The sequence below is a fragment of the Hemitrygon akajei genome, chromosome 11, assembly GCF_048418815.1.
Source record: "Hemitrygon akajei chromosome 11, sHemAka1.3, whole genome shotgun sequence".
Taxonomy (NCBI): Eukaryota; Metazoa; Chordata; class Chondrichthyes; order Myliobatiformes; family Dasyatidae; genus Hemitrygon; species Hemitrygon akajei.
Window position 1 is genome coordinate 41,999,807 of NC_133134.1, and position 16,039 is coordinate 42,015,845.

Consider the following 16,039-nt stretch of genomic DNA (forward strand, 5'->3'; position numbering starts at 1 on the left):
AGCATTAAAACAATACAGTTTTGAATTGTCTCCTAATATTTTTGTTATAGTACCCAGACTTACCTATTGAGCATCTCACTCAGTCTCTGAGATTCCTCTATCACTTGTCGACGACGCTAGATTAACACAATGATTAAGACATGGCAACTCATTAGACAATTTAGACTTGGCAACTCATGCATTGACAAATATTTGTTTAGGATATGCGTGTATGTTTAGCTTGTTCAGCCCCAAAATCCAATTAAACAGAAACAGCATTGTGCGGGCAAGCTGAATTAAACCCAAAAACCTTTGTCCCTTTGAACCATTGGTAATTCAGAAAACATACAGCTCTGAATTGTCTTCAGATATGAGGGGATGTTGGTGAGGGGAAGGGTGAGAGAAGAAGAGACGTAGGTGAATTTCAGGGAAAGATGAGAAAATTAGAAAGATAAGTGAAAGAAATATGGCAGAGGGAGGGAAGAGCAGCTTAGACAGGGAGGCATGGAAAACAAGAAAGCATTTAAGTGAGAGGTTGGAGAGGGGGTTGAAAGGTACGCTTGTCAGGGCTGGAAGGGGCAAGAATGGGGAACGAGGTGGGAAACTTCTGTTCACTGGTAATGACAAGCACGCAGGAGGACATACCTGTATGGGGAAAAAGTCACTCAAATTTTGAGTGAAATCTGGATGGTTGCAGAATAACCGGAAGAAACAACAACCTGTTTCCCAAATGTATGAATGTGGTTACTTTTTCTTACACTAGATTTGAGAGAAAATGGGGTGACCTACAATCAGTTGCATAGAAGTAATGGGTTGTAAAGCCATCCAGTGGTTGATTGTGGAGATATCAGGTTGTGGACGCTACTAAAATGACTTAACAATGACACATGTACCAAAGATACATTCAGACAAGAGCTTCTGAACAGGTTTTGCCGAAGAGCAACTGATAGAGGGATTTCCTGCATTTAGTAATCTTTAATAGTATACATCGTAAATTCATTACAACTTTGCCTTTTAAAATGTTTTAATGGTATTACTGCAGGACAGTTGCTAACCACAAATGGCCCCGTTTAATTGATCACCACACTGTAGTTATTGCCTTCCATAACTGGTAGTACACAAATACTGTCAGCTAGTGATGGAGGTGCATAGTGGGGGAAGAGACGAGTGCTAACGTAAATCAACGAGCAGGGTCACCAAGGTATAAGAGTACAAAGCTGAGAACTTTAGATGATGCATTGGTAGTGTGTGATCTAATGAATGTAGCAAAAAGCACTGAGTGAGTAGAAGGTGCAAAATAGGATACAGCTGAAGGGCAATTTGCTGGAGTTGGAAAGCATTGATTCAGTGCTTTGTGGAACTGACAAAAGCATGTTACTGAAATCCAAGTACAGTGACACTGGTGATAAGGCTAGAACCTCAGATTATTATTAAATTTATTGCCACAGCACACTTCTCACCTATTAAAACAATTTTCTAGTAGTATATCCCTCATTACCATGCAATAACATCACCTGGCAGAAAACTTTATTGCACCACATACTAGCACCAACAAACTTAAGTGGAAGTGTCACAAGATCAATGATAGCAATCTGTGTCAGTACAGTCACCTGCCCAGTTTAGGCCATTTCCCATAAGAATTGCTGAAAAATGAGTAAGGAATGCGCTTAGACATTAGTCAAAAAGTGGCCATTGTCTCTATTTTTAATGCAGAACATGGAAGTCATAGGTAGTGAAGGAAGAAATTTAAAGGATTTGTTGCAGGTTGTCATGTCATATTAGATCACCATCTCTGCCTATGAGGACTGCTCTTAAGTGGTTCAAACCATGAGTCATTTATTCATTATTTCATTCTACACTAGTCACTGAAATTTGCTACACTAACAAAGTTTTTAATTAGTTATCAGTAGAACATGTCATTGTGAGTTGCAGGAAGTACGGGATACAGCGATAGATGATGAGAATTAATCTTAAGGGAATTGGGGGTGCAGGAATTCACATTAAAAGGGTTACTGGGCATGGGTGAGAGAGCACAGGTCAGGGTACTTCTAGCTTTCTTAAGGGATACAGGGTTTTTTTTATAGGATATGATGGATAAGCAGGAATAGGGTACTAGGACGGACAAAAAATGGTAAAGTACTGGGGGGGTGGTGTATGTGTGTGGGAGGGAGGGGGAGAGGGGAGAGAGAGGGGGGGGGAGAGGGAGAAGGAGGGAGAGAGAGGGAGGGAGAGGGAGAGGGAGGGAGAGGGAGAGGGAGAGAGGGAGAGAGGGAGAGGGAGAGAGGGAGAGGGAGAGAGGGAGAGGGAGAGAGGGAGAGAGGGAGAGGGAGAGAGGGAGAGGGAGAGGGAGAGAGGGAGAGGGAGAGAGGGAGAGGGAGAGAGGGAGAGGGAGAGAGGGAGAGGGAGGGAGGGAGGGAGAGGGAGGGAGGGAGAGGGAGGGAGGGAGAGGGAGGGAGGGAGAGGGAGGGAGGGAGAGGGAGGGAGAGGGAGGGAGGGAGAGGGAGAGGGAGAGGGAGAGGGAGAGGGAGAGGGAGAGGGAGAGGGAGAGGGAGAGGGAGAGGGAGAGGGAGAGGGAGAGGGAGAGGGAGAGGGAGAGGGAGAGGGAGAGGGAGAGGGAGAGATCTGCACTCCGGAGCAGAAAGTGGCAGTACTGTATCATTAAGCTGAGTCCCAACTGCTGTAAAACAGGAAGTATTAATTACCTCTTCAGCAACTTGTTCCTTCAAATAGGAGAAAGGTACTCCCAGCAAGTGTAACTGCCTTTGTCTATTCCAAAAATTAGCATTGACCAACTAGGATAAAACATTGTGTTGTTAGTATAGCAGTCTTCAAGTCAAAACATAAGCGTTATTTATTCCTCCAAATGTATCAATATTTAAAGTTGAAGACAGCTCTTAAATGAATGGATGACGACTGGGAAAAGGAGACTTTTTAAAAATATGTAGTATTTACATTTTTCTCTAGTGGTAAATGTATGAATAACCATTTTAAGTAATCATCTCACTTTTTGCATAAATTGGCAACTGGTTTTAAAAGTGTCATCATTCCAATCATCAAGTTCAAGTTTAATTGTCATTCAACCACACACATTTATAGACCTAAACAAACCAGCATTCCTCCAGGACCAAGAGCAAAACACAGTACCTACAGTCACACACAGTACAAAGACTTACTAAGAATAATATAAACAAATCCGAGTAGTATGGTCTGTAGATTGATGGTGCATGGTGATGGGACATCATTCAATGGCAGTGTTCAACTTAAAATATTTCACATTTCAAGGAGTAAACAGCTGACATAAATAGTGCCTACATTTCAAAGGTTACTCTGTGATTGTGAAGACTTAACAAATCACAAGGCATTAGCAGAATTCCAACTTTTAATTATCCAATAGTTCCAAAAATTTGTTGCAAATTTCTATGACTGAGATCTTACTCACCTGAGGAAACCGTTTGTTGCTGCAACCCAACAAAATTTTGAATAACTTAGTTTGATTTTCCCTTTAACCCAAAATGAACAATCCAGAGTTCTCAATTTTCTCCTATTAATATTGCTAGCTAGTCTAATCAAGGACAAAAAGACCTACATGCACATATTAGATTACCAACATGAGAAAGAAATGTGACTGCCCCAAGAATCAGAAGGGAGTACAGTCTGAAAAGTTCCAAATAAAAAGATGGAATGGCTGAGCAGACGATGGGTTGAATGGCCTAATTTTGCTCCTATATCTTATGGGCCTTATGGAACTCTGTTCATGTTAGTTTCATTAACTTTCGAACTGGACGTCAGACAGACAACCTTAAGTTTTACATCAGGAACCAGGAATCCAGAGCATAGTTTGAATCCTAAATTTGTTTCTAGTGTATACTGTACTCTCATCTCTGTCTGAAAGAAAATTGTGTCAAATGGTTTCTGTTTCCTTTCCACAGTAAAAGGAACTAAAACATTTTGATCATTCTCTCCAAAATTCCCAGTCAAGGTGCATATATCAGGAAGCTCTTTATCAACCACAGCTCAGCATTCAATACCATCATCCCCTCAAAACTAATCAATAAGTTCCAAGACTTGGCCTCAATACCTTCTATGCAGTTGGAACCTCAATTTCCTCTCTTGCAGACCCCCAGCTAGATTGTGTCTCCTCCACAATCTCCATCAGCACAAGTACACCACAAGCCAGTGTACTTAGCCCCCTGCTCTATTTGCTTTAAACTTATGGCTAAGCACAACTCCAATGTCACTCCAATTTGCTGATGACACCACTGTTATACGCTGAATTAAAGGTAGTGATGAATCAGCATATAGGAGGATTCTGAAAATCTGGCTGAGTGGGGTGCCACGACAGCTACCTCTCACTCAATGTCAGCAAGAGCAAGGAGTTGATTATTAACTTCAGGAGGAACCCAGAGGTCCATGAGTCAGTCTTCATTGGAGGATTAGAGATGAAGGCTACTTTGAATTCCTGGGCCCAGCATGCAAGTGCAATTAAAAAGAAAGCACAGTAGCACTTCTACTTCCTTAGGAGTTTGCAAAGATTCTGCATGACATCTAAAACTTTGACAAATTTATATAGATGTGTAGTGGAGAGTATATTGACTGGCTGCATCACATCCTGGTATGGACCCTTGAATGGAAAATTCTACAAAATGTAGTGGATACAGCCCAGTTCATCACAAATAAAGCCCTCCCCACCATCACACAAAACATTGTTGCAGGAACGCAATATCCATCATCAGGGATCCCACTACCCAGGACATGCTCCCTTCTCACTGCTGCCATCAGGAAGACTGTACAGAAGGCTCAGGACTCACACCATGAGGTTCAGGAACTGTTATCACCCCTCAACCATCAGGCTCTTGAACCAAAGGGGATAACAGCAGTCAACTTCGCTTGCCCCACACCATATAGACTCACTTTTAAGGACTCTTCATCTCATATTCTTGATGGTTATTGCTTATTTATTATTTATCATTTCTTTCTTTTTGTATTTGCAGAGTTTGGTGCCTTTTGTTCAATAGTTGAACACCCAAGTTGGTGTGGTTGTTTATTTGAGTATTGAGAAAATGTATCTCAGGGTTGAATAGGGTGACATATGTGCTTTGATAATAAATTTACTTTGAGCTTTAAAAGAATTGCAACATAAATCAATCATCAGAAAAAAGCAATGACAGTATTTTGTTTAAATAGAGGAAGTAAGGGAAAGAATGCACTATTTTGTAAAGTATGACGTGCTCACAAGGCTCAGTCAAAACCTAAATGGATAACTGAATCTCAAGATGGGACAGGAAAAGTGCAAAATTTTTTAATAAAGTTGGGACAAATTAAGATTGTGGAAGCCCTACATGAGGTTACAGTTTAAAGAAATAATGGAGTTGATTTCAATTACCTAAATGTCTTTGAGAGTCAGCTTGAATAAATATAAACTATGATTGCACAGAGTAATCATTGGAAAAGTACTTATTTTGAATAGTACAATTGGCCATTCCTTCAAAGCTTTCACCTTCTGCTCTGGACTCGGATCTTCATCTTGCAGGATCATGTAAACCCTTGTTCCATCTGTCGATGTCACTTTGATGTAATCTTCCATAACGGGTGGGCGTTTCAGAACTTGCTTCTGTACCTTGATGGCAGATTCTTCGATGGGAGCTACATCACTCAGCCCAAGGATGTCCTGAATAGATGTTTTTGGACTTCTAAAAAAAAAAATGATCAGCATAAACTGGACAATTTATAATGCACTATTTTCATTTGAATAGCATCTTGTGTCAAAGTATTCCAAAGTAATTCACACAACAAATTCACTTATTGTAACAGTGGCAGGCTGTGTGAACTATATGAGATATAAAGTTAATTTTGGAAGTCCAAGGTGGAAAGAATATCAGAATCTGCATGTTATGACCAGTTACGATTATTTGAGTCACTGAAGCATGCAGTTATTTATCTGTTACAAAGGATAGATCCTTTCACAAAAATATCACCTAGTACTACAGTGGAGTGTCAGTTTAAATTATCTACACTTACCGAGAGATCTTTTAGTTAATGTACAGTTCAATGGTGCAGACGTCATGTTTTAGTTGTACAAGATTTGGGGACTGGACTTGGAGGCTACACTTTGAGCTTCAGGATGTCATTACGCAAGATGGTGCAGATAAAAAAAATCACAATGATGTTGCTGGGACTGAGAGCTTGAGTCGTGAAGAGAAACTGGATTTTGACAAGTTCATGGCTAGGTAAGGTTTAGAGCAGCGGTTCCCGACCTTTTTTATGCCGTAGAGCCTTACCATTAACTAAGGGGTCCAAAGACCGCAGGTTGGGAACCCTTGACTTAGAGGGAAATGGGCCAATACAAGTCACAATGTGAAAGAAAATGTATTACACTAATTAATACTTGGCAAAGAGTTTAAGAGTCACAGAAAAAGAATGCCGCCATTTCAGCCAAAACCACTCAGAAGCTAATTCTTAATTTGAGTCAAAATCCTGTAATAGAACTGGGGCTACCATAACCCACCATCATAAGATGCTAATACAATACAAGGCTATAAAATCCCAACAATGCTAAAATAGAGACAAATCATTTGACATCAGTATATCCTGCCTGATCTGAAAAAGTAATAATGGAGAAGGGTCAATAAGTTTCTGATTGCTTCAGAGAAAGGAAGGATGATAAACAGGATTATAAGAGTTAGATGACTCAGTCACAAGCACGTTATTGACAAAACACAGGCAAATTTTACGGGGCTGTTATTTATTAGAAAGAGAGATGCAGAGAATGTACCTAGTAGCTCTAATGAACTAGGTTGGATAACCCAATCTGAATGCGGGGCAAAATATTGATTGTTGTGGTTCCAGTCTCAAGAAGAGGTAGAATAAACAGAGGCAACAATACATTGTAAAGAAATGATTGCATAAATTGCAACCTACCTGGGGTATTGGATCCGGGCAAAGTCGTCTGGTGATGAGGGTGGAGTAATCTCATCATCTGGTGGGGGAGGTTCGGGTAAGCTCTCCTGTGACTTAAACTCCAGTCTCTTCATAGCATCTAGCCTGGGCCTCTTGTGCTTGGGAGCTGCAGTAATTAAATAAGTCGAGGCAGATTAATGGTCCATTAACCCTGCCATACCTGAGATTGAGAGGATTTACAGAGTAAAGTTTGAAGTTCAAATTAAATTTTATTACATATATGTCACCAAATACAACTCTGAGATTAATTTTTCTATGGGCATATTCAGCAAATCTATAGAATAGTAATTATAACAGGATTAATGAAAGATCAACTAGAGTGCAGAAGACAATAAACTGTGCAAATGCCAAAATAAATAATTAGCAATAAATAATAAAACATGAAATAACAAAATAGAGTCCTTAAAGTGAGATCATTGGTTGTGGGAACATCTCACTGGATGGGTAAGTGAATGCAGTTATGCCCTTTGTTCAAGAGCCTGATGGTTGAGGGGTAGTAAATTCCTGGGTGTTACAATCTCAGAGGACCTGTCCTGGACCCAGCATGTAGATGCAATTGCAAAGAAAGCAGCAGCACCTCGACTTCCTTAGAAGTCTGTGGAGATTTGGCACGACACTAAATACTTTGACCAACTTCTATAGAAGTGTCCTGGAGAGTGTATTGACTGGCTACATCACAGCCTGGAATGCTTTTGAACAGAAAATACTACAAAAGGTAATGGATTCGGCCCAGTACTTCCCTCTCAACCTAAGTGAAACGCTGTCATAGGAAAGCAGTATCCATCAGAGATCACCACTACCCAGGCCATGGTCTTTTCTCATGCTCAGGTAGAAGGTATAAAAACCTCAGTACTCACACCAGCAGGTTCTAGAACAGTAACAAAGTACTGAGGTTTAATAATTGTCTTTTTTAACCATTCACAGCTGCCTGATCATTTCATACTGTGAAACAGTTATTAATTTCAGAGTTATCTGCTAACACATTGAAATGACTATCAGTGGGGATACCTACTTGTAAAGCAATGAAAGCAGGTGGCCTCAGAGAGACAAACTCCGAGAACAAATTTCATAGTGACCTATTAACACTGGAAAAGTGTTTTCCAAGTCTGAAAAAATAATGTCGCCATTTCTCTTTTATCGTTCTAAAAGACTGGATATTTAGAGCTGATGTTCGGGAGTTCAGGCATAGGTTAATGCAAAAGAAAAACTAAATCTTCTGAGGGCCATTGCCTCCTGCCCCCGAACTCCTATAGTGCATCTTTGATGTGTAAAATTCAATACTGCCAAGTATTTAGGAAAGGTTTACTGTTCATCTCAGCACTTAAAAAATGGGTATCATTCAGTTCGACAAATGAACATTTCTGAATTGATATCAACTCATAATTAAAGCTGCATATGAAATTGGAATATCACCATCAACACACTAAATGGTGGAAGAACTCAGAGAGTTCCTCCAGCAGTTTTTGTGTGTGCTTAAGATTTCCAGCATCAGCAGAATCTTGTGACATAGTATCACGTTCATCAAGTGTTTACATACTCATTACTTGCTCTTGGTCCTCAGGCAAATGGTAAAGAAACTCTTCTTCCCTTGGTACATCAAGATTCCGTTTCTGAGGAACAGGGCCTCCCATGTTGTCCTGTTGCTCCTTGTGCTCCTGGACCTGAATCCTACCAGTTGGTTCCTTCCTGATGAAGACATCACTTGATGCAATGGCTTCTTCAAAGGTCTGTTGGCTCTGTCGAAAGCTGGACTCTTTAATTGCTCTCGTGGGTTTGTTATCTGCAAAGGAAATTCAAAACAGCATTTAAAAAAAAATCCCAGCCCTCAAGACATTAGGCAAGTTCAATGTCAAGAGTTCAAATTCAAGTTCAAGTCATTGACTATACATGAGTATAGGCTAATGAAACATGGACCATGTGCAAAACACATTACCAAGAGCACAGTGCACATCATACAAATAGCACTTATGGTTACGATTTCAGAAAAGTATACAGTCATAAAGAAAAAAAAAATAATATAGCCCAAGTCCCAGAATGGCATAACTGTAGACTGATAGCAAGTTGTCCTGGTCCAGCTTGTTCTTCCACCAAGCAAACACGGGAGGACAGCACTGATGGGAGGACCAGCCCCCAACCAAGTACAGATTTCATCACACTCACAGAGATCACTGTTCTCTCCCACACCACCTTTGGCATCTCAACTCCTGGCGACCCCATGGTGAGGGCCTGATCCTCACCACAACCAAGACAATGCAGCTTCCCCACCACCGGTCTCACCAATGAACTGGACTTGCAGTATTCTACATTACCAATGCCCAACAGGGTCTCGTGATCACAATAAAAATGTCCAACCCAGTCACTCACACCATGCACCAACTCAACACATTGACATGGAAGAGGGCCAGGCAACAACACAACAACGCTATGCAATAAGTAGAGCTCCATCACTATCAAATAACTTGTTGATGGGATAGTTCTGCAGTACATGATGTTTTTAAGCGTCCAGCAGTGACTTGCAATTGTAAAAAAAGATACACAGGACAAACAAGTACACCTTTGACTACACCCAGAGTGGCTGCCACTATTTTACCAGAATCAAACAGGTGGAAATAATCTAAAATATTATATCAATGTTGAGCTGGCAGGGTGAATATCAGATTGTATTAAAGATTTGGAAGGGAACAAACTTCCATTAAATTGGATGAACGTGGAACCTGCCATGGAACTGAAATGAAGGACATTGTTGGTTTACTTATGGGCATACAATAGTCAAGACCTTTGTTGCTGTGGAAGGACAATTGCCTTTGAAAGACATAATGGGTTGAGTAAACTTGTAAACAAAGCTGTGCTAGTTTGAGAAGGTTACACACCAAGATGCAAGTCATAATAACCAACCTGTAGCAACCTGATTTATTATTGGATAAAGGCACAGGAGAACAGTTTTCCTCCATTGGAAGAGACAATGAAGAAACTTAAATATATTTTCAATCTGACTACTCTCACATCTCTCACCTGGAAACAACAAGCTTACAGGCTTGATTTTCTTTTAATATAAATCAGAACCCGATCCTGTACAAACTGAGTACTGAGGTCTGAATTTATTCAGCAGCCCCTAAGCAATGTGACAAGGATATACCAGAGTTTGAGCCAAGGATTACCAGCAAAACCTTGCGCAAATGGCTACTGGGTGTGGCTGGGTTAAGCCAAACAAAGCTGATAACTTTTTAAACCAGAAGGGAAGGCAAAGCTCATGGACAAACTTCACTTCAACCAACATAAACCAGCACATACACATCAAGCCAAAGTTTCAGAACTGTAATTGGGAACAGTATCATGGATTTTTTTTCCCTTTCCAAGACCAGGACAAGCTAAGCCCAATTTGAATTTAGCACAATTAAGGAATCTGGGCTCAACTGTACTTTTCTTAAAGGTTGGACCCATTTATGATAAATCATTTAAAAATTACCTTTCCTTTTCAAACAGCTACTTTTTTTTTAATGGATATTGCTTTCTTCACAACAAAAGCATTAATCAGAAAAATCCAGTGGTAATCAAACCATCAAGAAATTTAGTTGTCAAATCACAAACAAGAGACAATCTACAGATGCTGGAAATCCGAGCAACACACACAAAATCCTGGAGGAACTCAGCAGACCAGGCACCATCTACGAAAAAGAGTACAGTCGACATTTTGGGCCGAGATCCTTTGGCAGGACTGGAGAGAAAAAAGATGAGTAGATTTAAAAGGTGGGGGAGGGGAGAGAGACATACAAGTGATAGGTGAAACCGAGAGGGGGAAGAATGAAGTAAAGAGCTGGTAAGTTGATTGGTGAAAGAGATACAGGGCTTGAGAAAGGAGAGTCTGCTGGGAGACAACTGAAAGCCATGGAAGAAAGAAAAGTGGGGAGGAGCACCAGGAGGCCATGGGCAGGCAAGGAGATAAGCTGAGAGAGGAAAAAGGAAATGGAGAATGGTAAAGGAGCAGGGGTGGGGGGCCCATTACTGAAAGTTCATGAAATCTATGTTCATGCCATCAGGTTGGAGGCTACCCAGACAGAATATAAGGTGTTGCTCCTCCAACCCGAGTGCGGCCTCATCCTGACATTAGAGGAGGCCATGCATTGACGTATTGCAATGGGAATGGGAAGTGGAAATAAAATGGGTGGCCACTGGGAGATCCCACTTCTTCTGATGACCCATTTTAATTCCACTTCCCATTCCAATATGTCAATCCATGGCCTCCTCTACTGTCACAATGAGGTGACACTCGGGTTGGAGGAATAACATCTTATGTTCCAACCGGGTTAAGTTCTTAAATAAATGAATTTTTAACAATAAAATAAATACAGTGCCTAAGACCTTTGCACAATACTGAATTTGTTGACCTGGAGCGGAGAGCAAATTTGTAAACCTGGCGGGAGCAAGGGATGTTGGGAATGGTGAGGGTGGAGCACCATGGGGGCAGAGTGGGACAAGTGGCAGAGAAGGAGTGCTGGGGCAGGTGCAGACACACTCAGTCCTCACACACTAGGCAAGGTAATTTCATTCCAAACAATTAGTTTATTGATCATTACAAAATGTCTCTCCACACCCTCCCCGCTCTCTTCCCTTTTCCCCAACCATGATTTCCCACTACCAGTCTGCAATAGAGACCCATAACAGAATCAGGTTTATCGTCATTCACATATGTTATGAACAGAGGAGCACTTCTAGTAATAGACTAAGACAACTGCACTGCTCCAAAGAGCACCATATGAGGTCATTCTTGCCCTCGGCTCTATACTGAGTCAACCTATAGCCAGGGAAGTGATGACCCCCCTCCTCCCCCGTTAGATTGTCTGAGGTAACTTCTTCCTTACTTCTCTTCTAATATTTGTATATCTGTGCACTTGTAATGCCACTATAATTTCCTCTGGGAATCAATAAAGTATCTAAGAGTTTTGCACAGTACTGTACATGCAAGAGGGTTGCCATTGATACCATGTAATCTGTATAACTAATCTTCATATACAAGTGTGAACATTTAAAAGCATTACCTTCAGACACCATTCTAATTATCTGAATGAATCCTGTACAAACGATGGGTCAAGTTGCTGGAGACGAATCTAGAAGTTGTCATTTTACACAAAATTGTTCACTAAAATGGAGTGGAGACAGGGCAGCAGGAAGCAAGGAAAGAGGAGAAACTTTAAGATCAAAGAGTAAGTATCAAGTGTGGGGCACAAAATAGAAAATCTTGTAAACACAAGAGACTGCAGATGCTAGAACCTGGAGCAAAAAATTACTAGAAGAATTCAGGGGGTCAAGTAGCCTCGGTGGGAAGAAAGGGTCAGTCGAAACCCTGAATCAGATGAGAAAATCCTGGTAATGCAGCAAACCAGCAGGGATTCATGGCCAATGTAATTAAGTTAATGTTTCAGATGTACAGGATCAGTAATCATTCCCCAAGAGATACACCCTATCCTGGTTATATGCGTCTTCGGATAATGCGGATTCACAGTTATGCAAGGAACCTATTTCTACCAACATCTTCTTATATGCGTCTAAAACTCAGTTATGTGAGGAGCACTGCTTTCCTGCCAATACAAGTCACGTGCGCACGCCTCACGGTCTCACTGTTGGGATGAGAAGCACCGCTTTCCTACCAATACAAGTCAGGTGCACGCACCTCACAATCTCACTCCTGCCAGTCTCGCACTGGTTTTGGCAAGGTGTGGATGTGCAATCTTGCGTTCCTAAACTTTTGTTGGTTTTACCTATGGTACAGTGATTTTTGTGCTTGAAATATTTAACTATGTCTCCTAAGCATCTGATGTCATGTGCTGGGCCATCAGCCGAGTGACAGAGAACCACTTTAACACTTGAAAAAAAGTTGGAAATTATAAACAGCGCAGCATCAGCTGAAGATAACACAGCTCTGGGATGCTACTACCGGGAACAGAATCTTACCTTTAAAATTCTTTTGGCGCTTGACAATGCGCCAGCCCATCCTAAACATTTAGACAGCATTCCTCCTAACATAACAGTGCTTTTTCTGCCGCCTAGCACATCTCTGATTCAGCCACTCGACAAAGGTGTGATCTACCTTTTTTTTAATGGCGAACTATCTCTCAGATGCTGCAAGCAACAGACAATTTCGAAAATCCCGGGAGTTTACCAACAGTGAGGGAATGGTGGAAGTCGGAACACTTGGCACAAATGGCGATGGACTTGGACCCAAGTTTAGAACGGAGTCAGAATTTCAGTCATTCCCTGCCGTCAACCCTTCTTGCCTACACGCAAATTTATGCTGAAAAACAAAATGCTGCCAAGCAAACAACGCTCATCACTTTCTTCAAACTGGTGTCATCTCCTGCTGCCGGCAGTTCTAAGTTCTGTGAGTCTTCCTTCACCCCTTGCTGTGCTTGATATGATCCCGACGACCACAACCATCCACCTTATCCATGTAAAGCTGCCCAACACAACAACTACTTATCTCCCAGAGTGAACACACCTGCCACTGTTGGTGAGTATTGTACGCCCTAGTATGTTAACTTCCTATAATTTATTACATTGAATATTACCTTAAATTGATGAAATATAATACGAATGTTACCTTGTGGTACTGCTTTTGTGTTGTATTGGTATGAAAATGTGAATAAATTACAGATAAAACTTATTTAGGAAGCCCTCTGGAACGCATTCCTATTTTCTCCATTTAAATAATTATTCACATTGTGTGTCAACTGTGAGGAACGTATCGCCCACATATAACGAGGATGGGGTGTAATCAGGGTCAGAAAGCACTTGAAGTAGTGGTCTACGGGCTTCTAATATGATAGACTACCAGTTGAGACATTAATTGGGTTTTGTAACAAAGGACATGATTTAATCAGTGGTGTCTAACATCTTGCAGTACAACTACACAAATCAAATTGATAAAGTTCACGTTGGGGAAGAGCTCTTGGAATGCAGTTGGGATAGTTTTCTAGAATAATATGTGGTGACCCAACAGAAGAACAGGCTGTTTCAGATGCTGTCATATGCAAAGAGACAGGCTTAATTAATCTCATACCAAAATATTCTCTGTGGAAGAGTGATCAGATATTACAAATTTCCCATTCAGTGTCACTGCGCCTAACTTGTCCAAGGATAAAGACTCGAAATGAAGATAGCTACTGAGGCATGAATAGCACTTAAAATAGAAGATGTCAAAACAAGATGAAAAGCATGACAGGAGATAAGCAGTGGTAGACAGTTAAAGAGGTATCAATTCTAAACACAAACAAGAGAAAAATCTGCAGATGCTGGAAATCCGAGCCTGAAACGTTGACTACTTTTTCCCATAGATGCTGCCTGGCCTGTTGATTTTCCTCCAGCTTTTTGTGTGTGTTGATCAATTCTAAATGAATGTTGGCTTCTTCGAAAAACCAGAGCAGACAACCTCCGAACAGCCCAAGGGGCTTGGGACCAGAACTCTCCTTCTCCAAGATAAGGGGATCGGGGGTCAGGCCCTCTGTGCTTGCGAAGGTTAGGGGTTCGGGGCCACATCCCTCTGCTCGCCCAGTGTTAGGCCGGGAGAAAGCGACAATAGAAAAACCTTTGCAGCTGGCGTTGAGAGAGACACAACCCGAGTTGTGACCTGGCCTTTCAACATGACAGCTTGCTATACTTCAGCAAAACACTGCTTTACCATTGGTCGGCTCATCCATTTCAGCCAGGACCTCCAACTCGTCGGCAAACTGGCTTTCGAACTCATCTTCCACGCCGTATAGGTCCCAGTCCTCCTCCATGTCCCGCAACTCGACTCACTCTCCCCAACCAGACAACACGAAATTCCCGCCGCACCGGCACTCTCCTTCCGGTCCGCGCTGTCGGTGACATAATCACCGGCGAAACGCCCCGTCGGCGAGCCCGTAACTCCTATTGGTAGCGGAACTGTCAATCACACTGCGCGCTCCTTTAATACTGCACACTCAAAATGCTGGAGGAACGCAGCAAATCAGGCAGAATCTATAGAAAGGAATAAAAAGACCCGGTTCGGAATGGCGACTATTTATTGTACTCTACAGATGTTGCATGACTTGCGGAGTTCCTCTAGGATTTTGTGTGTGTGTTGCTTAAGATTTCCAGCAGCTGCCGGATCTCTTGTGTCTGTGATTGGTTGATCCTGATGTCAGTCATTAGATTGAGGCGTTGCTTCCTGTTAGATGAAAGGCTTGCATCCGGAAGCTTAGTTCCATTGACGGGAGAAATTTAAGGGCTGTTGGACGAACATTGATTTCCACAGAAAAAAAGGGATTTATCAAAGGTGAAGAGGTAGGTTTTAAAGAGAGAAGGGAAGGAAGGAGAACAAAATAATTGTAAATCCAGATCTAATGTCGCATAAAAAGTATAAACAATAAAGAACAATAATGAATAGCTACGCATTAAGTATAAATATATAAGATGGCTTATAGCAATAGATTGAGTGTATGTCCATAAAGTGACACTGAGCTATTCATAAGCTGACTGATAGGAAATAATAAAGTAGTGGTGGAGGTATTGATCAGCCTCACTGCTTGGGAAAAGTAACTGTTTTGAATCTGGTGGTCCTGGTTTCGATTCTACGTAGCCTCCTCCCAGATGGGAGTGGGACTAACAGTCCATGAATAGGGTGAGCAGGGTCCTTCATGATACTGACCCTTTTCTGGAACTTTTTGTATATGTGTCTTTGATGGCTGGTACAAGTGATGTGTTGAGTACTTTTGACTACCTGTTGTAGAGCTTTCCAGTCCACTGCAGTGTAGTTTCTGTACCAAGTGGTGATGCAACTTGTCAGGATGCACTCTAACTGTGCTTCTGTAGAATGATGTGAGTATGGATGTGCAAATTCCAGCTCTCTTCAACCTCATTGGAAAGTAGAGGCATTGGAGAGATTTCTTGACTGTACAGGACGTGTTATGGGCCAAGGGAGTTTGTGTGTGATGTCCACTCTCACAAGTTTGAAACTCTTGTAGTTTCCACCGATGTAAAGTGGGGGAGGGGTGGTGAGGAGTGTAAGTTTGCTTGAAGTCACTACCCATCTGCTTTGTCTTGTTGACATTGAGGAATAGAAGGCCTCAAGCTCTTCCAACAACTCTCG

The 16,039-nt window shown here is 41.6% G+C and overlaps 1 protein-coding gene across 1 annotated transcript in view; it reads right to left on the bottom strand.

Moving 5' to 3' along the window:
* The window catches only part of chtf18 (CTF18, chromosome transmission fidelity factor 18 homolog (S. cerevisiae)), a 99,957-nt gene extending 85,184 nt beyond the window's left edge, over positions 1-14,773 (bottom strand). The window contains exons 1-6 of the mRNA XM_073060713.1: positions 14,609-14,773; positions 8,474-8,716; positions 6,898-7,042; positions 5,477-5,669; positions 2,682-2,771; positions 64-116 (exon numbers count right to left, since the gene is read on the bottom strand). Of these exons, the coding sequence (XP_072916814.1) occupies positions 64-116; positions 2,682-2,771; positions 5,477-5,669; positions 6,898-7,042; positions 8,474-8,716; positions 14,609-14,708 (824 nt within the window). The 5' untranslated portion in view covers positions 14,709-14,773. The remainder of the gene's footprint in view (positions 1-63; positions 117-2,681; positions 2,772-5,476; positions 5,670-6,897; positions 7,043-8,473; positions 8,717-14,608) is intronic.
* Between the last annotated feature and the right edge of the window lie 1,266 nt (positions 14,774-16,039).